The sequence below is a fragment of the Pleurodeles waltl genome, chromosome 1_2 (genome assembly GCF_031143425.1).
Source record: "Pleurodeles waltl isolate 20211129_DDA chromosome 1_2, aPleWal1.hap1.20221129, whole genome shotgun sequence".
Classification (NCBI taxonomy): Eukaryota; Metazoa; Chordata; class Amphibia; order Caudata; family Salamandridae; genus Pleurodeles; species Pleurodeles waltl.
In genome coordinates, this window is record NC_090437.1 from 957,499,015 (window position 1) to 957,526,161 (window position 27,147).

Here is a 27,147-nt window from a genome sequence, read left to right on the forward strand (position 1 = left end):
GTTAGCTAACTAATGGAGAACTATTTAATCATTATATAAGACAATAGATGAATAAATAAATAAAAAGGAACATCCTTAGAATGCATAAAAACCTATTTTTCCTTCATATAATAGTCTAAAATTACATCTTAAGCAGATAATTTACCAGGGTCTATTAGCTTACTTAGAGGGGACCTATTTGCCACTTGATCTTCATAAAATTTATCTATAGATATTTATTAAATCTGAGCTTATTAAAACCTCAGGACCTACTTGTCCCTGATAAATGAAGTCGCTAAAAGAAAGCTAGTTATTCCAAGAACAATGGGTGGGGTGGTGGTAGACCTAAGTAATCTGGACGCTTCTTTGTAATTTCTGATTCTTTCATTCCTACAAATAGGTGGAATCCATTTTTTCCTTGGTTTGTCGTAGGCTTTGCAGAATAACAAAACATGATCCACTGTTTCAATGGTCTCCATGTTGCATAACCCACAATTCGCCTCATGATTATTCTCTCTCTGGGGACTCCATTTGATAGTAAAAGCTTTAATCTGAAGTATCCCATATCGAAACTTCATGAATAATGTTTTCGCTCGCCTAGGGTAGATTGTATCTAACCAGTCCTCAGCTCTTGGTATTGGTTTAATGTCCAGAAAACTCGACGTCAATCTACCCAAATTCTCGTTGCAAAAAAGAGTACTCGAGGAGAATTCCCAGTATACCTGTTTTAATCGGATTTTAGATTGTATTGTAAGTGTATGAGGTTCGTCCCAATAGGGTTTCAACCCTAGATTATAGAACCAGTATCTTACATGATGTAACCACGGGAGAGAGACTGATTTATCAAGGTCCATTAACTCCATTAGTGCTTGCTTGTAATGAGTTAGTTCTGGAATTGTCCACAGTCTACACCAGTAAAGCAGTGGCCTCAAAACTGCCAATTTGCCTATTTGCTTCAAATTTATATCATAAATGAGAGGGATTAACGGAGTAGATGATGGCAATCCCAATACCCCCCTCAAGAAACTGTTTTCTTGAGATACTAGTGCATTTAGATTAACAATCCCCCAAAGTTCGGCACCGCATAATGCAGCAGCCTGCGCTTTATGTCTATAAACCTCAAACACTGGTGAAATAATCCCAGTTCTTGAACTTTTATAGTTGTTGTTTATAGCCGCAGAGTTGTGGACTAAAGACGTTGCAGCTTTATTAATCTGCGGCGTCCAGGACAATTTAGCATCCAGCAATATCCCTAAGTAGTTGACATTTTTTACACGTTCTAAATCGTGTCCATTAACCACAATATTCCTTTTAAGTGCTTTGTGAGGATTAACAGTCAGATACTTTGTTTTAATTGCATTTATCTCCAGCCCCTTCAGGTTACAATATTTACCAAACATTCTTAATAGGGATTGTAAACCCATGGGAGTTTGCGATAATAAGATAGTATCATCCGCAAAGAGGAGAGCAGGAACTGGTTCTCCATTCAATCTTGGTGAGTCGTGATTACTCTCTTTTAAATACTCTACCAAGTTGTTTATGTACAATGAAAAAAGAGTCGGAGCAAGCACACAGCCCTGCCTCACTCCCCTTTTAATAGGTATTGGGTCAGTCAACTCTCCATTTGGGCCCCATCGTACTTTTGCAAAAGTATTCTCGTGCAATCTCTTTGTCTGGAACAGGAGGCTCCCCGGGATACCCTGCTTCCCCAATGCAGTCCATAGTGAGTCTCTAGGGACCAGATCAAAGGCCGCACGCAAGTCCACAAATGCAATATACAAATGGCCCTTTTTTTATTTTGTATATTTCCACATTATTGCTAATAGCCTGAAAACCTGGTCAATTGTGCTTGTCTGCTGCCTGAAGCCTGCCTGGTATATTGTCAAGATGTTTTTTTCTTCTATCCAGCAACCTATTCTATTCAACAGTTGTCTAGCATAGATTTTTTGCATAACATTAATAAGGCTAATTGGCCTATAGTTCCCAGGGTCCTCCCTAGATCCTTTTTTGTAGACGGGGATTATTTCTGCACCTTTCCATGTCTCCGGAACTGGCTCCCCCCTAGCTATAGCATTACTAAGTAGGTTTACATAAGGTGCCCAGATTTCTATGTTATGCTTGTACAGATTCCCTGGGATTTTATCCAGACCTGGGGCTTTACCTAATTTAATCGCTTCAATGGCAGCCACTGTTTCTTTCAGGCTAAACTGTATGATGGGAAAACTATTCCAGAAGGATACTCCTTTGGTCCAGGAAAGGTGATCATCAAAGATGCGCAAGTCAGAGTAGAGATATGTAAAATGATTGACCCAAGCACTGGGATCTATATGATGTTCGGTGCTATGTATCCCCTCTTTCCTACCATAAGTAACTATTTTCCAAAAGGCAGCAGTATCATTACGTTTGGCTGCCTCTAGGAGATCTTGCCATTTTTGATCCTCCCAATTTTTTTGTGCTGTAGCCAAAGTTTTCTTATAACCAGCTCTTGCCAGTTGTACGGCTATTGGGTTTTTCTGTTTAAGGGCCTCTACCAGTAATGTTTTCCTCTCTCTGCATTCAATGGTATACCAAGGGTTAGATGAAGTAATTTGCTCCTTGCCCTTTTTGTTTTTTTGTTGTACCTGTTTAGTAAAATAAGGTCTTAGTGCAGTACTCATGGATTGGTAGATATCCATGATAGGGATTTCAGTACAAATTTTAAGGGCATGGGGTTCCATTAGTTCTACGTATGTATTATAAATATTAGTCATGACACCCAAATTGCCCAATATCACTGGCCATTTTACTGCCCTTCGATTATTACTAAGAATGGGTTGTAACTCCATCTTATTCTTTTCCATGCTATTCAATTCCGTGAGGTAGCCCTTAAATTCAACTATTAATGGAAAGTGATCCCTTTCCCTCCTCTTATCAATTTTAAAGGTCACTATTATCTCCCACGTACTAGTGCTATACATAATATAATCTAATTTTGAGCCTATATTGCCTCTTTGAAAAGTGTCCATATTAAGACCACCTTGGCCCACTCTACCATTGCACGCCCTCAATCCATGCTTTAATGTAAGGCTTATAAGTTGCAGTGCAGCAACCGTACCAGGGACCGACTCTTCAATTGAAAGGCGGGGGACTGCTCTAGCTAGATCTTCCTCTTCTGCCAGATGTTCAAGACCAATTATAGGCTCATAGTTGCAATTGAAGTCTCCCCCAATCATAATTGACTCTCCTACCAACATTTTTCCAACAAGCCATCCAATATTTCTATTTCATGTGACTCCAAGTTTGATCTCCTGGGCCTTATATACACGTTAAACAAATGGGATAACCCCTTGTTTTTATCCCCTAGTTCTAACCAGAGAATATCAGCAGACCCTGTATCGCATTTGCATGTCTCGATATTGAGGGACATTTTTACCCATATAACCAATCCCCCAGACGGCCTTCCTCTCGCTGCAGCAATTGCGCTAACAAAAAAAGTTTTATATCCCAGCTTATGCGGTGGGTCCTTTAGCCAAGTTTCTTGAAAAAGACAAACATAAAACTGTTCTATATAAGCATGCCAGTCCGGATCTATAAGCTTGCTTTTTAAACCTGCTACATTCCAGGAAACCATGGAAATCAGCCCCCTTCTAATTACAATTGTTTCGTTGGTAGTGGGGCTCTGAGATGTAATCATTTCCTTTCTACAGGGTAAGTGCTCCTCAATGCTTCTTCCCCCTGTATCTTGATATCTAGTATCTTCCTGGAACTCCACCAATGAGTAAAACAAAATTCAGTAATATACACTAGTATAATATTTAAAATATAACCCTAAAAACAATAAACCCCAATCAAATTCTACACAAGCGATAATCCCAGGCCCCGTTTATTACAGAGCATTGCAAAGGCTGTAAGGGAGAGGGAATGATATACGTGGAAGATGTGACTATCAGTCAAGAGGCAAAAACGAAATCCAATGGTGGTTAGATCATATGGAAAGCATGAAATGGCAGGGCCATTTTCAATCTGGCATCAGACTTGGTTTTAGAATCAGACACAAGCTGTTCAGGCTAAGGAGCTTGTTGTGGGGACATTACGAAGGAGGACCTTGGTCAGAACAAAAAGGGACCATGCATAAAAACTGCCTGTAACTCCTGGCAAGCTCATTCGCAGTGTGGAGTCTGGCAGTGAACAAGGTGTCCTGTTCTATACTTCTGAAGATGGACAATGTATTGGGCATCCGTTGTATAATCCAGCAAGGCAAAATTACGTCCATGATCCTAGGGTAACTGGCCAAGGAATTCTGGCACCACTGTCTACAAAACAAACGTAGGGACCAGGAAAACTCAAGTAATGTTAAGCTGGATTTAGATAAAGAAAATGGGGTTATTCTTTGGATTCTGTATGAAAAGTACCTTCTACTCATACACATTTCTTCATTTGTTAGACACTTTGGGGGTCATTCTGACCCTGGCTGGCGGCGGAAGCCGCCGGCCTGGCTGGAACCGCCAGAATACCGCTGCGCGGTCAAAAGACCGCCGCGGGTATTCTGGGTTTCCCGCTGGGCTGGCGGGCGACCGCCAGAAGGCCGCCCGCCAGCCCAGCGGGAAACACCCTTCCATGAGGATGCCGGCTCCGAATGGAGCCGGCGGAGTGGAAGGGGTGCGACGGGTGCAGTTGCACCCGTCGCGATTTTCAGTGTCTGCATGGCAGACACTGAAAATCATGGTGGGGCCCTGTTACGGGGGCCCCTGCAGTGCCCATGCCATTGGCACTGCAGGGGCCCCCAGGGGCCCCACGACACCCCATACCGCCATCCTGTTCCTGGCGGCCAAAACCGCCAGGAACAGGATGGCGGTATGGGGGTCGGAATCCCCATGGCGGCGCAGCAAGCTGCGCCGCCATGGAGGATTTCCCAGGGCAGCGGAAAACCGGCGGTACACCGCCGGTTTTCCGTTTCTGACCGCGGCTGTACCGCCGCGGTCAGAATGCCCAAGGGAGCACCGCCAGCCTGTTGGCGGTGCTCCCGCGGTCGTTGGCCCTGGCGGATTTTACCGCCAGGGTCAGAATGACCCCCATAGAGACTCAATTCCTTAAAGGCCTCTAAAGCCTTCTATCTGGGCAGCCGCTTGGAGGATAACCCTAAAGTGATGGATTCATCTATGGAATCAAACCAATGATGGGTGTGGTATCACTGCTGGAAGTAAGCTTTAAACCTACATAATCTGAGTTTCTGCTCCTGACATAGAATGTAAAATTTTATTGATTTTGTGAAGGAAATAATTATTTCTATTAAGGGCACGGCGGCGAGGATTATCCCACCCAGCTAAGTACAGCATTACATAACTCCCACCCAGAAGATTCAGGGAAGATCACAACGTTTGGTAGAAATGTGAGGATGACTTTATTTTCAAGTGTTCAGTATTTCTGTAAAGTACTATTGACCATGTAATAAGAAGATATGATTCACAGATGATTATAGCAATCTATTTTTTTCTTTTTGGATAGTACCAGAAACAGGGATTCTAAAAATGGATAACGCAGACACTGATATTCGCACAAAGAAAGAAGTGTTGTTTGTTTGGGGATTATTTTGAAAGTCATGGAAAAATGTTGTTGGCTGTTGTGTGTTTTAAGTTCTAAGACTCATAGGGCATGTAGTCTATTTATTCTTTGAAGTATGTAAGGCCATGATGGGCTGTTGAGCAATAAAGGTTGAAGGAGAAACGCATACTCCTTCCCTCTGTGTCCTTAATTCCTTAATAGAATTGAAACTTTCCTTCACAATAGATAGGAAACTTTACGTTCTACTGCTGTACAGAGAATCACTCTAATGTGTGCAAAGTTAGGTTAGAATGTGTATAAAACGTCAATGTCAATGAAAATATGACAATCAGTTGGAAATTGTGATGGTGTATTTCAATGGTGGACGTAACCCTTTCTTCCCAGCCAGTAATTTCAGACCAAAGTGTTCAGGAGCCTAATATGACAGACAGCATTACGGGGCATATTTAGAGTTTAGAGGATGGGATACTCCATCACAATTGTTGTTAGTTATATTACAAGTGTAAGTGGCTATAATTTACTTGTCATATGGTGGACGGGATATCCTCCATGTTAGTGACAGAGTATCCCGTCCAGCAAACTCTTAGTAAGACACTAAGGGGGTGATTCTGACCGCGGCGGTCGGCGGTCGCCGCCCGCCAAGCGGTTCCCGCCGAAAGACCGCGGCGGTCATTCTGGCTTTCCCACTGGGCTGGCGGGCGACCGCCGAAAGTCCGCCCGCCAGCCCAGTGGGAAACACCCTTCCCACGAGGAAGCCGGCTCAGAATGGAGCCGGCGGAGTGGGAAGGTGCGACGGGTGCAGTTGCACCCGTTGCGAATTTCAGTGTCTGCAAAGCAGACACTGAAATTCTTTGTGGGGCCCTCTTACGGGGGCCCCTGCAGTGCCCATGCCATTGGCATGGGCACTGCAGGGGCCCCCAGGGGCCCCACGACACCCCATACCGCCATCCTGTTCCTGGCGGGCGAACCGCCAGGAACAGGATGGCGGTATGGGGTGTCAGAATCCCCATGGCGGCGCAGCAAGCTGCGCCGCTATGGCGGATTCCCATGGGCAGCGGAAAGTCGGCGGTACACCGCCGGCTTTCCGCTTCTGGCCGCGGCTGTACCGCCGCGGTCAGAATGCCCGGCGGAGCACCGCCAGCCTGTTGGCGGTGCTACCGCCAACCTCCGCCATGGCGGTAATTACCGCCAGGGTCAGAATGACCCCCTAAGTATGTAGTACATAAAAGGGCATAGTGCATGTTCTGGGTTAATCCTATTTTGGATGGTGCACATCCCCAGTGAAATGCATCAATCTAACAGTGACACCATGTCCTGCCCACTGAAATGCATGTATTTAGGCACAGTCTTTAGCACTGTAATTTCTATGGTTCGTCTGTACAGAGCCATGCAAAACAAGAAGGTGCAACCCAATACCCCTGGGAATCTGGGTCTGGTCAAAGTAACATAGAAATAATGGTTCCTTTTGAGTATCACTATGCACCTGATTAGCACGCACTGAATCGTCTAAATTCATAAACATGCTGGCCTCAATATTCTTCTGTCTGTCCTTTGCACTATTATTATAGTTCACGTAATGTAACTGATTTACAAATTCGATTTTAATTGCTATATTCATTCTGAAATAAAGCACAGTAGAATCTTTACAAGTCTATCATGATTAATCTACTTGTTTAAATTCACACATTTACAAAAACTGCCCTCTAAATAACCCCAAAACAATTGTTTTTATGTATGTACAGAACCAAACATGATACATTCTCATTCAAGCTAAATAATTTTGGCGTTTGTGTTACTAAAATACAATGAGATCCAAACTGGAATGAGCAAACAGAACTCCTGGCATGTGTTTCTTTCTCTTTACAGCTCATCAGAAGAGTATAGCTTTCTCCAAACATAAGCACTGGCACCCAATAATAGTGCTTTGGGTGCTGCACTGCACAAAACATGCAAAATAGAAAAAAGACACTCAGCGGTCCACAAACGAACCAAGTTAGGGGTCTACCCGACTTCCAAAAGTACCTTTTAGCGATTTCATAACCGCATGTTAATTTTACATGATTCACCAAACTGGACAGTGTCATCTTTTGGCTATTACTAACTTGGGTAGTCTCAAACGAAGAGGTAGATATGAAAGGATCTAGAACCTTAAAAACGATACAGGACAGTAGGTTAGTCCCCTTAAATTAAATATTATTACTTTACAATAGATATTGCTTTCTCTAATCAGTTTTGAAGAATGATTTAATGTCTTAAATGCCTATACAGAACACTTCCATACACACTTCAACACATAGAGATGCTTTGCGTGTCACATAAAAAGAAAGATTAAATCCTTACCACATTCAGAAGCTTTCCTCTTGACACCAGACAAGAATGTTTCATCATCTAACGTAATGCTGTTGTCTCCATTACAGCTCCTGGGGGTCGAATGCTCTAAAAGGAAAATTGATTTAATGTAGTTTAAGGTCATGAGTAAAACTGTACACTAAGCAAGAGCAGAGTAACATTTCTAAAACTAATTTCTTAGATTGTTCATGCATGATTTTGTTTCTTTGAAAATAATTACTCTTTGATGTGCGCATTGCAATATCATTTGACTTTGACACCACTTTGTATGTTAACTCATGTTGTCCTGTTATAAAATGTTCCCAGGGTTTTTGTTAATTAAAAATCGGGAAAAGTATATGTGGAGTGGCTGTCAATGAATTAAAATACATCTTAAGCAAATATCCTAAAAAGAATGTATGTAAAGATTTTATAGAAACAGAAAACGTAAAGAAAAGGCAAACTGGAGCACATGCACCAATTCCAGTTCCGGCATCGAGCCATGAAGTTTTAAAAACACACATTAAGGGTCTCATTACGAGTGTGGTGGTCAATAAAACGCCACACTCGAGGTGACGGTGTGGACCGCACCAATGCAGCGGTCCGACTGCCACATTACAACCCTGGCGGCCGGACCACCAGGGAACCGCCAGCTCCGCCATGGTGTTGGATCCCGGCGGTCTAGGGGTGCAAGCAGCGCTGCCCTGGGAATTACGACCTCGTTCTTCGCTACCGATTTCATGGTGGTAACACTGCCATGTAAAGGCTGGCGTAGAACAGGTACAGGGTGCCCAGGGGTCCCCCTGGCAAGCACCATCCCAATATTCACTGTCTGCTTTGCAGACAGTGAACATTGCGAGGGTGCTGGTGCACCCTGCATGTAACAGCATTGCCACCGGCTGGATTACGAGCTGGAGACAATGCTGTAACCTGTTTCCCACTAGGCCAGCGGGTGGAAACTTAGGTTTCCACCTGCCGACCTAGCAGGAAACCCATAATAGCTCCGGTGGGGAGGTCGCAGCGTAAGCAGCGGCCACCCTATCTGGAGCTTGCCAAATGGAGTTTTCCATCCGCCAAACTCATAATAGGGCCCTAAGTCCCTTTGTAGCAGTTATTGCAAAAAATATCATCATCAGGGGAAGAACTGAAGAGAGGGCAGGTACACAGCAGTCTGCTGGGGGGGTGGCGGAGGGCTATATGAGGGGGGCAAAAGCAGTGGGTGGGGCAGGGCACCGAGCAATTGAGCATCTACTCCTTTTGATCTGGGTTATCATTGGGGCCACACGCAGTTTCTCCCTCCTCGTCTTCGAGATTATAATAACTCCTCCAGGGACCCCATATCGTGAAGAATTTTCAAGGATAGTTCTTACTTGCATATGTCACTTTTTCTGCTGCCATATATATATATCCATTCCATCCTTCTGTTCTGGCAGTGTGGGAAAATCAGACGTCCCCCTAGTATTTGGCCACATCATATTTAGCTACCACCAATCCCAAATTGCAGGGCAGAAATTTTGCCCTGGGTAGGTCTATGTCAGTGGTCATCCCTAGCATGATGTATTGAGGGTTTAATGGTATCTCTTCACCTAGTATATGTCTGAGTTCATCTAGGATCTCTGCCAAGTATGTCTGGATTTTATGCAAGCTCCAAATCATGTGGTAGAGCTCCCTCCCTCCCCCGGTCTCTGCACCTCAGGCATTATTATGTTGCCGCTCTCCCGATTCTATGCAGCCTGGCCCGGTCACATTACATCTGATGGAGGACCTTGAATTGGATCAGACGGAGCCTAGAGCGCTCAGTATCGTCTATATCCCTAAGCTCCCCTCCTCATTGTCCTCTCAGTGTATTGGGATTATCAGGAGTGTTCTTGCTGATAGTTTTGTAAGTGTAGGACACCGCTTTGGTGGAGAGTTCCACCATTAACAGTCCTCCCTCTAAAAGGGCATGTTCAGGGATCTATGCCTCATTTAATCCCTCCATCTGCCATGCGTGTCACAGTTGGGCGTACCTCAGGAATTGAGTTTGCAAGAGGCCAAATCTGTCCTGCATTTTCTCAAAGGACATCAAGGTCCCACCTTCTAAAATGCTGCAGACTTTAGAAATACCTATGTGTCCCATTGAGCAAAGCTGTGGAGTTTCTTCAACTCCTTCCCACCCATAGGGGTGTCTCTTAAGTAACCCTGGAGTCCCATCCCAATAATCTAGTCACTCTATTCCAGGCACACAACGTCACCAGCTTTGCTGGCAAAAGCCCATTCCAACTTGTTCCGCCCATAAATGTAGTGCTGGGCTGGGTGTGTGCAGAAGCGTGCCTGTTCTATCTGGTATCTTGGGTGGTCTTATGCTATGTAAAGCCAATCGTTTATAATTATCAAGTGCGTGGCCCAGTAGTAGGCACAGACGTTTGGCAAGGATATTTCACTATTGTAGGAGTTGCTCTGAAGGGTTCGTAGTGCCACCCTACTGTGACCCCCACATCCCATTAAAGCAGTCACAGTTCCCTATCTATTTTATTGAAGAACAGCTCCGGGATCATACAATATGCATTTTGCATGCAGTATAGCAATTAGGGTAAATGTGATCATCTTAAATAATGCCACTCTACTCAGGATTGTCAGAAGTAGACGACGCCACCATGTCACATCTTCCTGAAAAGCCCTTAGGGTCATTCCCAGTTTGGCAGATGTCTCTATCTGTTGTGATGCGAATTTCCAAATATTTAAAGCTCACTGATTCCACCCTTAGACAGCCCGGAAGGGAGGCGGCACCTAGTCCATCGTAAGTGTCATATAGCACTGACTTAGTCCAGTTTATTTTACATCCAGAATATTCACCGAAACTGGCTAAGGTCTCAAAGATTGCCGGAAGTGCAACACGTGGTTTCGTGACATAAATAAACATGTCACAGGCGTAAAGGGATATCTTTTCCTTGTGAGGGTCTGAATCTGAAATGTGCGAGCCTCCAATGTCGGTTCTGGCTCTAATCCAGCACACAAGGGGTTCCAACATTAGTGCAGAGAGAAGGGGCGATGGGAGACATCTCTGACGGGTCGCTCTCGCATTTGGAAATGGATCTGAAAGGACCCATTTACTCTTACTGTAGCCTGAGGGGCCTGGTACACTAGTGCTACCCATTGTCGAAATATCAGACCAAATCCAAATCTCGACATCGTGTGATGCTGGTATGGCCAATGGACTGTATCAAATGCTTTTTCAGCATCGAGTTTGAGGAAGAAGTGCTGCTGCGATTGGTCTTGAGTCGCCACTAGCCAATTACTAAGCTGCCACAGGTTAAACTGGGTGGATCTTCCCGGCATAAAGCCAGATTGATCTCCATGGATCAGGGTCATGATTACCTTAATGATCCTGGTTGCAAGGATTGTGGCCAGTATCTTGGCTTCTATGTTAGGAAGCGATATTGGGCGATATGACTCGCAGCAGGCCTTACAGCCAGATTAATCTTAATCACCCATGTCTTAATAAGAACTCATATCACTCCTAGTTTAGCCCAACTGCATTGGCTTCCAATTAAAGCTTGCACATCAGTTAAAGCATTCACAATTGTACACAGAGCCATCGAGCAACACATCCCAGGCATTTTAGCACATGAGCTGTCCATTTTAATCCCCTGCAAAATATGTATGATCCTCTCAATCCTGTTTTCTAACTGTCCTGAGAACACATCTATGTAAATCTGGTAACAGAGCTTTCTCAGTCGCTGTGGCAAAAGCTTGGAACTCTCTCCCCTTTGCTCTTCATGCATATCCATATTTTATTTCTTTCAAGAAAGCATTAAAATATATTTATTTTAGTCTCAGTCATAAACCGTCACTACAAAGATGAACTTCCTAGCACCATGATACTTTGGCGACCAAGTGCTCAATTTTTTCCATAGACCACGGTTCCTAGTACTGCATCACAGCCTTTGTGATCTGGAAGTGTGGGAGGTGACAGTTCCTACCTTCAGCAAGTCGGAGATGGCCCATCCTGCTAATCCCTATCCCACATTTGTCTCACTGTCTGGGAGCAACACAGATACTGGCCACAATCCTTGCAGCCAGGATCATTAAGGTAATCATGACCCTGATCCATGGTGATCAATCTGGCTTTATTCCGGGAAGATCCACCCAGTTTTACCTGTGGCAGCTTAGTAATTGGCTAGTGGCGACTCAAGACCGATCGCAGCAGCACTTCTTCTTCAAACTCGATGCTGAAAAAGCATTTGATACAGTCCATTGGCCATACCTGCATCACACGATGTTGAGATTTGGATTTGGTCTGATATTTCGACAATGGGTAGCACTAGTGTACCAGGCCCTACAGGCTACAGTAAGAGTAAATGGGTCCTTTCAGATCCATTTCCAAATGCGAGAGGGACCCGTCAGAGATGTCTCCCATCGCCCCTTCTCTCTGCACTAATGTTGGAACCCCTTGTGTGCTGGATTAGAGCCAGAACCGACATTAGAGACTCCCACATTTCATGGCCTGGCTATGGTGCTTTCCTTACTGTACCTTTGTGGATAGTGATTGGCCTGCACATGGCCTGCATAAACTACTATAAACACACTGCACCAGTGTAGAAACTGGTAAGGCTGTGCCGCTTTGGAGAACTATGGAAACTTGTTAAATAACACTGATTTCCTTACTGGCCTCATTGCTGTGCTTTGCGAAGTTTGGCAGCGTGGATGTGGGTCAGGCTCTAGTCCTTTATGTACTAGAGCAATATTGGTCTGGTAACTTACAACTGTGTCAGTACTGGCCTAGATGCGGTGCTTTATAAACTGGGATAAGTTGAAACTCACCTGGCGATGCTGTTTTACATGTAGAGGTATAGTGGAAATCAGCCTGATTATGAGGCTGGTTTACATACTCAGGCAATTCACCTGGTAGTTCTCTGATGGTACTACCCGTAACCTAATTACCAATTCTGCATTTTGGGGCTTGATTCTGTAACATCAGTAATTACCAACCTAACAATTTGAATAGGCTTACATTTTGCTCAAAATAATTCTTCTTCACATATTTATTTTACAGACGTTAATAATAAAGTGCAAATAAAAAAAAAATACATAGTCAACATGTGAAGTCTAGAGATAGAGATGTTGGTATCTTTACAAAAAGAAATCTGGAGCCACTACATGCAGAAAGCGCATGAGAAAACCTAGTCTCTCAACAGCGAAGAAGAGGGAGAAAGAACGGCATCTAAGATGGAAGGAAGATTGGAAAGAAAAGGATTTGGAGACTTTTCATAAATTGTATCACTGAAAGCAACAATCTGCAATGTAGAGGGAGGCCATTCAATATTCTTGGTCCATATACTGCTAAAAGCCTGTTGACTGGTTCAATTGTTGATTTCCAACATAGCAGCGATAGTGCTACTAGCTGTGGTGTGTGACTCCAGATAGGGTGAGTTTATATGAAAATTACAGTTTTCTGATGTGGGGTGCTTTATAGCTCATTCAACAAACACTGTAGTGGATCCTGGAAGGGAAAGGGTGCCAATGCAGTAATTTCAAAGTAGGGAAAAAGCACTCAAATTGCCTTTGTTTGGGGACAGGTCCATCTACTACAGGAAGAATTTATTTTTTTGGAGACAACGAGGATTCTGAGGGACATTGAGTAAAGCACGGCCCCTGTTGACGTGTGACAAGACAATGGCCTCGACTGTCAACTGCATGAAAGGTTTGATTTTGTGCAATATTGTAAAGACTTAAAGAGGTTGATGAATAAACATAGGCATTTGGTGGAGAGAAGCCCTCAAGGCCCATTCTGTTGAGCAGCTCCTGGATAAGTCACTGAGTGGTTTCTCCATTGAAGTGCTCTTACCTAGTTCCTTTTCAAGTATTTTTCCAAAGAATGGTGTGTTATGGGGCAGTAGGTTGATATCTCCTCTGAGAAAAGGTTGGGTTTTTTCAGTAAGTGTCAGATTTCACCAGTCTTCATGGATGATGGAAAGATACATGTGAGAAGAAATAATATAATGATGTTCAAGATAGGTGTGAGAACTTCACGGGCAAAATTTGATGAAAGATGGTGGATTGAGGTCATCATCTTAGGAGGCTGTTTTTAAAGAGTGGTAGATGGCATTTAATAATTGTATTGGCAAATGTTTGAAAGAGTGCCAGGGAGAGTGTGATGGAGAAATCTGATGTTTTTTCAGTATGAGTCGCGGAGTTGTCAAAATTGTGAGTAATTTAATATGTATTTTCTTTAAAAAAACACACACACCACCAAATCCTTTTCACAACGGAAAAAGGTGCCAGCACTCCAACGGGATAAGTCTAGGTGCTTAAGTGCTTATTTTATTTAATTACTGTGACTTGACAGGTTAAGGCTACCCTGTAGCCTTGCTCACAGTAAACATTTACCATTTTGTCACACCCATGTATACCACCATCCTGGTGACCATGTGATACACATACAAGAAGGACTATTAAAAATGGTCTTTTGATGGTGATATTCCAAAAACGTTTGTTCTCTTCAATGTTTTAACACAAATATGCAAATATAACACTTACTGTATAAAACAGAACAATTAATTACAAAAACAAATCAAATTATATACTCTTTGTAAACGGAAACTGCGTATTTACTATTTATCAAAATATTTAGTATCATCGCAATCATGCCCTAGTGGGCTAACAAAATGATCAGAAAAAATCAATTCATTCACAATATCAAATCGAATCAGCCACAAATTATTTGATCTTCCAGTCTACATGCCCATTATCAATTTCTTCCAGTAAATAGTCATTCATCACCATCATAGATCCATTAAAAAACAAGGTAAAAAGATTTTTTAAAAAACTATTTTGATTTACCCATGCTTTCACAGGTCAAACAAGCCTCCACATACAGTTGTTTCAAAGATGTACACATAACTCCTTGTCAATATTTGAGCCATTAGCTAGCTCAATTATATATCTGGATTCTAATCTCTTAAGGGTACTTTATTGTCACTCCTGGCACTGAGTGAAACCACATCAATAACACTCTATCTTCATCCTCTAGTATCACTATTGTGAGCTTGCCCAAAGAGGTATTGAATTTCTTGTTTTTAAAAAAATGTAAAGTAATATTTTACTATAATACGTAATGCTAAAGGCCGTGAATGGTGTGGTATTGGATACAGGGCCTGGTCTGTGTTCAGTACCCTGCTTCCAACCTCTCATGAGAAGCCTCACGGGAAGCTAATCCCACGCCCCATGTAGTTGGGCGCAGGGTCTGGCCCCCCAGCAAGCGCCCTACCCTCCACTGCACTCTGCCTTTGGCCGTGCATGGTACAGGGTTGTGTGCAAGGCTGGCGAAGTCAAGGATGGGGTACCCAGAACCTTATAAGTCCCAAGGAAAGGGGTGGTGTATGTTCCCTCCTTTGATTAACATAGCAAGCCACAGAGGTAGGACCTTCAGGAAGAGGGGCTCATGCATGCTATTAATCAATGGCAGCCACCATTTTTTTGCCAAGATCCGGCATGAGTACAGTCGGATTGCGGCAAAAATAAATAAATAAAAATGTAGGCCTGGTGGTGTGGGTTCTAGGGCTAGCACAACAGCTGTGGGGGGCTTAGTATCCTCTAGGATGGCCAGAGTCCTGTAATGGTCACCACAACATTTGTTTTCATGGTGCAGCCAGCTAATCAGAAAGCTCGCTCCTGCGGGACTCTCACTCCCACGTGAGCGAGGTGGCAGAAGGGAGAAATCCCCCTCTGCTAATCAGGATGCTCTATTTTTTTTGTGTTTGTGGGACTCTTGCGAAAGTTTCTCAAGCCCGACCGTCCAGATATACAAATAATTTTGTACCTTTATTTCTCAAAAACTACTGAACAGATTTACACCACATCACAAAAAGCATGATTTCTGCTTCATGCTTTCTACGATCCTTCCCCACTTGCTTAAATACATTTAGCTTTTTTGGCTGAAGCGCTGTTCAAGGATCCCCATGGAAAATGCATGGAAATTTTGCGTTATGACACCACCCTTTCCATGAAGGAGATGAGTAAAAAAGAGATTTATGAAATTCATCAAAAGGCGCCAAAGTTTTTAGAAAACCATAAAAAGCATTTCCTATAGAACCACCATTCTAACTATAACTATCCAACGGCAACCACACAGACTACTTCACTCCTTACGGAAAAAGGCTGCCAGCACACCAGAGTCATATAAATCTTATTTTTTACATAGCTGTCATTTGACGCATTTCGACTGCCCCGCAGCCTTGTTCACAATGAGGAGTGCCTTCTTGGGTGTACAATTTAAAGAGCACTGCTTATGTGGTGATAAAGATAAAGAAAACAGACTTTCCATACATTTAATGTCCTTATACGCAACATTACATTGGTAAAAACGGAACAGATTAAATACTTTATATTATATAAAGATTGTTGTTACTATCCATTATCTGAAATAAACACTTTGATGTTCAAACAAATCATGCCAAGTAGGTTTCCGTTTCATAATAAACAACACTACTCCTTTAAAAGCAAATTTGCAGATTCGTTCTCATTACTTGGGTAGTTTGATGTAAGAGTTCTGATTGACTATTTGGAGGTATTTAAAGAGAATGTACAACTGCGTCCCTACATACCGGTCATGAAAGAAGGAATGGACGTGCCAGGACTAAGATATTGATATGGTAAGGAGAAAGCAGTGTTAGAGGGCGATTTTATGGGTCCTTTAAATTAAGAATGGCTGAGAAGAGATTTATTTTCATGGTGGTACCTTGTATTTTATGGTGATTCTAACTATGGTTGCGGGATAATGGTTAAATAAGAAGTGGTTGCTGGGAAAGTACGTGGTTGGCCATAGAATTGGAAATTGAAGCTTATAGCTTCTCGCAACTAATTCCCAAAGACATGCTCAAGCTCATCTCTCTTCTATTACCTAGAATGGTGGTGTACCCTTAGGTGGAGTAGGTTCTCCCTCTCTAACTGGAATAAAAACATCTCCCCTCAACGCACTCTTTAAAGCTTTGAAAAACTTCATTTTTACACAAATCTAATTCACAAACACAAAATCTACGAAACCAGGAAAAAAATGTCAATTCCACAATTCTTTTCTCGAGCTGTTCTCAACCTATAGTAGCACAGTCGTGTCCACCAATCCATGTGCAAATTTTCTCACCAACTGACCTATCCCAGCACGGAACAAATGACATCACAATCACTCCATTCAGTAGCTGCGACTCTCTTCAGAGCCGCCTCATACACCTCTCATGCAAAACCTGAATGCAAATATTGCAAGCACAATAACCAAACCTGCTCAATACGGGTAGGACTCAAACGCTTGAAAACTGTACAGAACTTTCTCAATTACCTTGGAGTGCTCAAACTCCCTACTCACTGCATACATCACACTTCACCGTGATTTAGCCAAAAGCATTGGAAGCGCAACCCTACTCAAAACACATACCATACACCTGGAACACAATGCATCATTTCATCAACCCTTCCACTACACCAAAAACAACTCACAATGTGGGCAAATTCCAACTCTACTCCTCATAAGACATAACCATAACTCTGCTACTAAAAACTGATAGAGCTCCTGTGGCTGTCTTCATCCCACATTGGGTTCAGAAACCACAAGTGCTCGGGTGAGACACCATCGCGATTCTCACCCTCAGAGGTCAACTAAATCTTTGGACTTGGTGACTGAGATAGAAGCTAGAATCATACAATCACAAATTATTGACATGAAAACCATAATCAATATTAAACACCATGAACTATTTAACACTAAATCAAAACTCCAAACTGAATAAAGTTTTAAAGCTTTATTACAATCCCAATATCCATGTCACGTAAATGGTGCGCAAAACTAACTTATAAACAGACATGAAAACCATAGGCTGACCAAAATGTCTGAAAAGATTCAACCTACTAAACATCAATACTGTTAAACACTCCAAAAGAATGATATAGATTAGAAACAACACAATATGAACATTATTACTAGGTTTCAACGCAGATGATGGTGACATCAGTAAATCATCAAAGTTCAATTTGAACAAATCAATTTCAGAGTTGGGCCATACTTATCACTAACCAGAATTGGGACTTGCATGTGTGGGAACAGGCTAACACATGCGGGCAAAAGCAAAAATAAAATAAAGGCAAAAATAATTTAGAAAAAAATTATCTAACTGGGGCAACTAACTCTAAAAATATGCTGGTGTAAGTGCCTAAACTAAAAAGAAGGAAACTAGAAACCACATTTACTTATATCTCTCCTCGTGGGACAGCAGACAGTAGTAGTACATCAGGCAGGTTGGTCACCTTCTTCCGGCATCAGTTGAGAGCAGCATCAGGAGGTGTAGAACACAGGCTGCACATAGGGTTAATCAGCAGTTCAGAATTAGTTGGGCATATGTTATGTTATGTTATGTTATGTTATTTTTATTTGTACCGCGCACAGCTGCCCCAGCAAAGGGGCGTCCCGGCGCTTTGAGAAGGTAAACACAACACAGCACTAGAAGCGGGCAAAAGAAGACAAAACACAACAGATAAGCTTAGACAAATAAAAAGGTCTTAATAGCCCGCCTAAACTGAAGGAGCTCATCAATGGCCCAGATTTGTGGAGGAAGAGAATTCCACCAACTCGCTGCCAGGACTCGAAAAGAGCGGCCCCCAATTCTGCTCATCTTAAAGCGCGGAACCACTGCTAAGTTCTGGCCTAACGATCTAAGAGTGCGAGAGGGAACATAAGGAATCAGCAATTTCTCCATGATTTGCGGGGAAGTACCCTTTAAGATATTAAATGCAAAACAGAGAACCTTAAATCTAATCCTCTGCTGCACAGGGAGCCAGTGGAGAGAGCGCAGAGTATTGGACACCGAACATCGCCTGGGGAGACCAGTCACCAGTCGGGCCGCAGCGTTTTGAACCCGCTGGAGCCGCCGAAATTCTGACTGGTTTATCCCCGCCAGTAGGGAGTTGGCATAGTCCAACCTAGACAGCACTGATGCTTGAACCACCAGCTGTCTTGTAGGTGCATCAAAGAATTTGAGGATAGGTCGAAGTCCTCTGATGATGCCATAGCAAGAAGCCGCCACCTTCTTGGTATGACAGATGAAACTCAGAGAAGAATCAAACCATACCCCCAAGTTTTTTATCTCTGCCGCTGGGAGGGGAGTCACACCCAACTCCGAAGGCCACCATTTATCATCCCACAAGACCACCTGTTTACCAACCACCATAATCTCCGTCTTTTTGGTGTTTAACTGGAGACAGTTGGATTTCATCCAGTTAGCCATTTCCCGCAGACCATCACAAAACCTGGGAGCCTCCAGGTCTGAGTCCCCACTCAGTGTGACCGCCAGCTGCGTATCATCTGCGTAGGATACCATGGTTAGGCCCCACCGCTTGACGACCGCAGCCAACAGTCTCACATACAGATTGAAAAGGGTGGGACTCAGTGAAGACCCCTGTGGGACTCCCTGGTCTAACGGGTAGAGTGACGACTTACCGGGCGGGATCGCCACCTGGAATGACCTATCCATAAGGAAGGAACGAAACCAGTGCAAGGCGGAGCCAGAAACGCCCACCTCCTCAAGACGCCGAATCAGAATTCCGTGCGAGACCGTGTCGAAGGCGGCACTAAGATCTAATAACAACAGTGCCGCCGTCCGACCGGAATCCATCACGGAGCGCAGATGCTCGACCATCGAGAGGAGGGCCGTCTCCGTACTATGACCCGCGCGGAACCCGTTCTGGGTAGGATCAAGAATGTTAAACCTACCAAGGTGGTCTGTAAGAGTGGCATTCACATGGGCCTCTGCTATTTTCGTGGCCCAAGGAAGAAGGGAGATAGGGCGGTAGCTTTCAGGTTTAAGGGGGTCAAGGGTCGCCTTCTTCAGAATTGGCGTAACTACTGCTTGCTTCCATCTAACGGGAACCACTCCAGAAGAAAGAGACAGGTTGATCAAGGACAGTACCGGGGAGCGGCAAACCGGTGCCAGAGTCTTAAGTTGGGCGGGTTTCAACGGGTCAGCCAGACTTAATTTTGGCGCTGAGATAGTCAAACATCTCCAGAGATAAGGGGGGTAAGATGGAAAGACATTCCCCCTCACCTAAGGTGCGACCAACCTGCTCTAGCATCAGGGAACCCGTTGGGAAAGTGCGATAGATGGCTTGCACTTTTTCATGAAAGAAAGAGGCCAAACCCTCACAATGTGAATCCGAGCATATTTCCCCTGCAATTACTCTCTTCGCCATCAGGTCCTTTAATACTTTAAAAATAAGTTTCGATGGATTGGTAGAATTCTGAAACTGTTGAGCATAAAAGGAGGCACGGAGGCATATTAGCATTGGAACTGCATTGGGCAATTATAAATATGACAAGAAAAAACTCATCAGTAGACTTAAAGATGAGAGGGTGACAACAGACTTTAGCAGACATGGAACTGACTCTAAGGAGATCTCAAAACGGACTGACTTTAGTTTCAAAGTTCTTCACTAATTAAAATACACACAATTCATTCTTTGGTCCTTCAGGTGGGCACAGTGGGCCTCAGTTTCAACATCCAATGGCAAGGGGTAGTGCCACCAAGTTTGCAACATCTTGCAATCTTCTCAGCAAAAGTACATTGTGCATTCTATGACTTCATGTAATTCCGCCAAAATATTACATATCCAATAATTTGTTACTTGAGATCCTTTCTCACGACAGACAATAAACTAAACTCATATTCTTTCACATGAAAACTACAAGCTTCCTTTCCTGTTTGACAGCTAGAATAAATACTGCAACATTATAAGTGATAAACATGTTCTTTGCCTTCAATAGAATAGGCCATTCAACATTACATTAACATCCTTGGAAAATAATTCAGGTCAGAGGATATAGAATAAACAATTGATTTTCCATTGTTGTTTGCAAAATGAATCTTCCAGGCCTAGTCAAGCTAAATAAGCCTAAATGCACATTAATACAATTAGTACATTAATAAAACCTATGAGCACCTTACAATTCAAATAAAATATGCATTATTTGCATCATGTTAAAGCAATTTTTAAACGTGCATTTATTATTCTGCACACGTAATTGATGTTAATGAAATTCATTTAATTCAATAAAAGTGTGTTTAATTCATATTCATTTAATACTCACTCAACATTAATTCACATTAGTACTTCATTTAATATAAATGTAAAACTCTCATGTTAAAACATAGAGTTTAAAACAAATGGTGGCCACATGTTTCACCATATTTCAAAGGTACACATTTTACAACTCATTATTTTTTTCTGTTAGGCTTTTAAATTGAGGATCTGTTAGTTGCCATATGCCAACTTCTATGCCACTAATTTATTAGTAAAATTTGATGTCGCTCATCCCCTAAGTTCCTAACATGGGCTAATTGTGGTAGTGGAGGTCCAAGATCCTGATGCCAAATAGTAGAAGCTGATAATGTATCCAGTTGCCATATGTCAGAATCACTGTTTTTGAAGTGTTGAGCATAAGGTGGCTGGCAAATATTTAGTGGTCAATTACTTTTTGGCATTTCCTTATCTCACAGGAGTTAAAAACAGATGAACTTTCACGTTTTAGAATGATTAGCTTGTCATGAACATAGCTATATCAGTTGAGTTTAAAGGATGAGAAGATGTCTGGTAGCAAGCCCATGTAATTGATGATCAAGAGCGGGCCATGATTGACCCTTCACGTATATCAGTATATGAGAGGTTCAGAGGAGAAGGGAGGAAGTGAAATGGTGGGCATCCTGTTCATAAATTATGAAGTAATCCATTTCAGGACAGATCCTAGAACCCCTATGTTATGAAGTGTCTGGAGGACGGTATGGTGGTGAACCTCAACTAAAGCTGAGGCTATATTAAAAAGAAGGAAGACAGCTACTCCATAGAGTATATGACTGTTTGGATTTCATCCCATGCTGTAATTAGTGATGACTCAGTGTCCTGTCCAGGACTAGGTCCGTTTTGATATTTGGAGAGCAGGTTGTTATTGTCAATTAATGCCAGTATTAGTGTGAATGCAGATCTTTCAATCACTTCACCTACAAAAGGAACATTGCTATTACTCAAAAGCTATTTGTGGATCGCTTGATGGCGGTGATGAATACATTTTCCCCTTTGAAGGCAGACTTCAAGATCTTTTTTTTTATTTTTTTAATATGAAATGATTCACAAGAGAGTCATGTATCTCGTGGACGGGCGAGACGTTCAGGTCAGTATCTTCAGGGACCTGGAATATATTTACTTTTTATAATGTAAATCGATTGAACAAGCCCTAGCGAGGAATGTGAACATATTTTAATTTGTTCTTGATAAATAATACACATTTTGTTTACCTTCCACACAAGCCGACTAAATCCTGAAAAACAGTGAAACGTCGAAAACAATACCATCACGTCAGGAATTTCTCATTAAATGTATGCTAGATATGGGTATAGCTCTCCCCATACAGCAAAATAAACTCAAAACTAGCAAACCACATTTTTATCATTCTAAACACAATCAACTAATAATACGTAGGGCTCCCAGTTCTCCATTTTACTGATTTTTACAGATAAATACAGACAGAAAACTATTTTTCCCTGCCTGTGTTTATATTTAAATCCAGAAAATATGCTTTCTTTGAATGTTTTTTTCTACTGTCATTCATGAGTGCCAGGTCTGTGGGTGTACAGATTGAGAGTAGGTGAGATGAAAAAAACACAACAGATTTCCCAACTAAGATTAATTAAGTACGTATCTACGGTTATATATGCTATTCTACAATGCAAGGGTACATTTATCAGTTAAATACATGTGGAAAACTACCTATTGCAGTTTCATTTATACAGTAAGCACGCAATAAAAATAGATCCAGACAGAAAAAAATGAGCAAGAAATAAATATGGAGAAATACAGATGGAAATGTCAAAAAAATAAATACCATAAACCAGGAGCCCTAATAATAAAGCAAGCCTTCTCCCTCTTGCCACACATGAATGCTATTTGTGCCTGACACCCTCACACAGAAACATTACAACAGAGCAGACAGAAACAGAAAAGACCTCCCCAGTATCTTGTGACATATATGTAGGTTTGTTAAAGAGACTGTCTGATTTCCACTAGGCTATAATCATTACCAGTGTATACATGCAAATTATAACATAATGAAGTGGTGTGATGCACTCCTTTTTGGTAACAGACATAACCACAAGTCTGTAATCAAACACTGCAAAACTATATTGACAATGGACATTCTGCCAACCACATCTAAGATGTATGCTTATTCACGTAGAACAAATTCAAGCCAACCAAGTCTTGATTACCTAGCCCATCATAAAAAAACCCACTTGTCTATTGAGTAACCAAGGAGTTTGGGGATTTTGAACATCCTGATTTTCACTTCTGCTAGTGCAGAAAGCCTACTGAACAGGACGTAGGCCCTCATTATAACCCTGGCGGTCAGTGATAAAGCAGCGGTAAGACCGCCAACAGGCAGACGGTAAAAAAATGGAATTTTGACCACGGCGGAACCTGCCAACACAGACAGCCACTTTAACACACCGACCGCCACAGCGGTAGCAACAAGCACCGCGGCGGTAACCGCCAACAGCCAGGCGGAAGACAATGTACCGCCCACTGTATTATGAGGCCAATCCGCCACCTTTTCTGGGGAGGTACCAATGCCATCAAAAGCACGGCGGAAACAGTACACAGATGGGAAACTAATCACCTCTCGACACTCAAGGAAGAACCATGACGCCATGACGCCATGGAGCCCGAGTTGCACATATTTCCCATGCTGGCCTACCTCCTCCTACAACAGGAACACGAATGGTGGCGAAGACAACCACGGTGAGTACTGCACCTAGCACACAAGAGAGGGGGGGAGGAAAAAGAGAGTGGCACGCACACGCAACCCCCCCAACCCCACCCCCAATACCATACACACAGACAGATGCAATAACATTACATATACATCCCGTAACCCTCAGGAATAACGCAAGGACAAAAGGAATTGATTAAAGTGAGTGTAATATTAACAAGTTAGATAAATACTTCCTTAAAGCACAAAACAGTATGTACAAAATATACAAATGGAGGGACAATGCCCACTCCAAAATGTCTGTGGCCCACAGGGCCATAACACATAGGCAAAGGCCACACTAGACTCCTGCCTCAATACGGAGAGAAAACTGCTGGGGCATCAGCTCGAAGATACACAGGTACCTCAGGGGGAAGGGGAACGGGGGGCACCTCAGCCGGAAGATGGTACAACGCCACTGCTCCTGGAGGCGTGCAAAGCCACAGTCTCTCTAGTGGGTGGTTTGCCCACTGCTTGGTCCTAGGGAGTGCAAAGCCACAGTCTCTCTAGTGGGTGGTTTGCCCACTGTTTGGTCCTGGGGAGTGCAAAGCCACAGTCTCTCTAGTGGGTGGTTTGCCCACTGCTTGGTCCTGGGGAGTGCAAAGCCACAGTCTCTCCAGTGGGTGGTTTGCCCACTGCTTGGTCCTGGGGAGTGCAAAGCCACAGTCTCTCTAGTGGAGTGGTGACGGGTGCCTCCTTGGAGCCTCTCACACATGCAGTAGCTGCACACACTACAGTAGCCGTGGACTGCGTTGCTGAGGTGCTGGCCTGGGTTCTGCCTACCCTGTCCCGAAGTGAAGGACAGGGGGGGGAAGGGCAGGGAATAGGTCAAGTTTGGAGAGGAAAAGCCTTTTAGGGACACTGGGGCTGGAAGAGGGTGAAGGTTAGGGAGTAGCGGAAGAGGGAGTGGTTGTAGGAGGTGTCTGTCTGCTGTGTTTGGGTGCAGGTGCATGGGCTGGATGCTGTTGTGAGGTGGATGGCTGTTGGGTGTCTGAGTGCTTGCGTTTGTGTACTTTAGGAGGAGGGGGCACAGACACAGTGGGAGACTGCCAGTGAGGGGTGTGTAGTGATAGGCGTGCTGGTGATGGAGGTAGTGGACGCGGATGTAGTGCATGCAGGTGTGAGTGGAGACGCCACTGGGAGGGAGGTGGACGGCAAGGAGGAGGGGGACACAGTGGAGGCAGTGGATGTTGTTGTGTCTGTATCTGGATGTGTGAGTGCCTGGGGGATGAAGTGCGGTGCTTGTGTTTGCCTGAGCCACTTCTGTGTGTTGAATTGAGTGCATGCTGGTCTGAAGGTGTGCTTGGGATACGCTAGGCTTGAGGGGAATGGGTAGAGGAAGTTGGAAGGGGGAGGCTAGAGACAGGGACAATGGCTGCCATCAGTGAGTTGGCCAGAGCCTGGAAGGATCTCTGTTGGGCCACCACCCCAGAGTGAATGCCCTTCAGGAATGCATTTGTTTGTTGCAAATGCCCTGCTAGTCCATGGATGGCATTCAGTATGGTTGACTGCCCAACAGAGAGGGATCTCAGGAGGTCAATAGCCTCCTCACTGAGGGCAGCAGGGCTGACTGGGGCAGGGCCTGAGGTGCCTGGGGCAAAGGAGATGCCCACCCTCCTGTTTTGAGCGGACACGGGAAACTCGCTGAGGGGCTGCTGGGAGGGCGGTTCTGGTACGGGGGTGGCGGCTGTACCTGTAGGTGGGGTGGGCACAGAGGTGTCTGCCACCGCAAGGGAGCTTCCATTGGAGGAGGTGTCGCTGTCAGAACTGTCCCCTTCGGTCTCCGTCGTGGTGCTCCCCTCGCCCTCTGTCCCACTGGTGCCCTCACCGTCAGTGGATTCGGCCTTCAGGCCCATGTGGGATGCAGCTCTCTCCGTCGCCGGTGCCTCTGCTCCTCCGCCAGATGATGCTAATGCACACAAGGACAGGGTGACAAAACAAAAAGGGGGGGAGACAGAGGATACACTTGGTCAATGCCAGCAACAAAACCACCGTTGGCGTACACAACTCACAGGGAACAGGGAACAGCCCTATGCACTAGGCCATGCAATACCAGTTACAATGCTAGTCACTAGTCCATGGGGTACAATGCCTAACGCCATTAGCTGCACACCTGAAACCCACAGGACCCTGCCCAGTAGTAGATGCCCACAAGCATTATTGGGGTTGGAGTGCATCTGAGCTTTCCCGTCATGGAACCTACCCTGCCATGTTCGTCCTGTCCTAGGTGCACCCACAGACCCACATCCCCCACCCAGGTAACACCTCAACGCGTGCATATTCATGATTCTGAATCTGTACTCACCCCCTTGTGGCTGCTGTGATGCCTTCAAGCGCCCATCCAACTCTGGATAGGCCACCGCCAAGATGCGGAACATCAGGGGGGTCAGGGTATGACGGGCACCCCTTCCTCATTGGAAGGCCATCCCCAGCTGGGCCTCCGCCGTCTTCCTTGCCCAGCGGCGCAGGTCCTCCCACCGTTTTCAGAGGTGCTCTGTCTGTCAAAGACCCCCAGGGTCCGCACCTCCTTGGCAATGGCACGTCAAATACCCTTTTTCTGATAGGCGCTGACCTGCAGAAAAAGAGACATAAGAAAAGGTATTAGTCATACTGTCCGGACTCTTACACTCATGGCCCACCATATCCCTCCCATCCCCTTATGGACAGACATTGCCCACCAAACATGCAGCACTCTGTCCAGGACGACTCAGCCCCCCCTTCTACACGAGGCTTACACACACAGCAGTCCATACATTCATGCCCCACGTATCGTGCTCACAGTGTACTCCCCTGTTTGTCTGGAGGAACATAAAGTAAAGGGTCCTGGGGTAGGACCCCATCCACTAGTCTCTCCAACTCCTTGGAAGTGAAGGCAGGGGCCCTTTCCCCAGACACTCGAGCCATGGTCGCTTCCAGACACAGGTCACAGCAGCACTTGCAGTGTAGGTCCTCTCCTGTTGAAGGTCAGGTGGCAAGTGAGTGAACAGATAGAAAATGGCGGTCACGTCCGCGGCGGTGCATATCATCACCACCGGCGTACATCACCATTGGCTCCTGGAACCCTTAGGCCCCAATGATAAGCAATGATGTGTTGCACGGCGGTCGTCAACCGCCTCCAGCAACGGCGCACAACGTCAGCGGAATTACCTCATTTACACTTGTCCCTCCTCACAGGTCAGGCAGCCGCCATTTCAGGGGGGAACAGACCATGGCACCTAACTGCGTCACAGCAGACATAGGCACATCAACGGACCTACATGTTCACATACTGTTTCTGTAACAAAATGCAAGGCATATTAATCTGAGGATATGTTTGAATATGACCATCTGCTCACCGTTTTTTACCCTGGTGTTCAACCGGTGAGGATGAATAGGAGATGGAGACATACCCCCGTGTACAGACCCCTGGTGGACCTGACGACAATGGAGGACAGGCACATTATCCTAACCTACAGACTTGATAGGGCCACAATCCATGAGCC

At 44.3% G+C, this 27,147-nt stretch overlaps 1 protein-coding gene across 1 annotated transcript in view; it reads right to left on the reverse strand.

Annotated features, from left to right (window-relative positions):
* Positions 1 to 27,147, reverse strand: part of PAICS (phosphoribosylaminoimidazole carboxylase and phosphoribosylaminoimidazolesuccinocarboxamide synthase) — a 408,935-nt gene that overhangs the window by 205,127 nt on the left and 176,661 nt on the right. Inside the window, exon 10 of the mRNA XM_069205847.1 lies at positions 7,861 to 7,956. Coding sequence (XP_069061948.1) covers positions 7,861 to 7,956 — 96 coding nt within the window. The remainder of the gene's footprint in view (positions 1 to 7,860; positions 7,957 to 27,147) is intronic.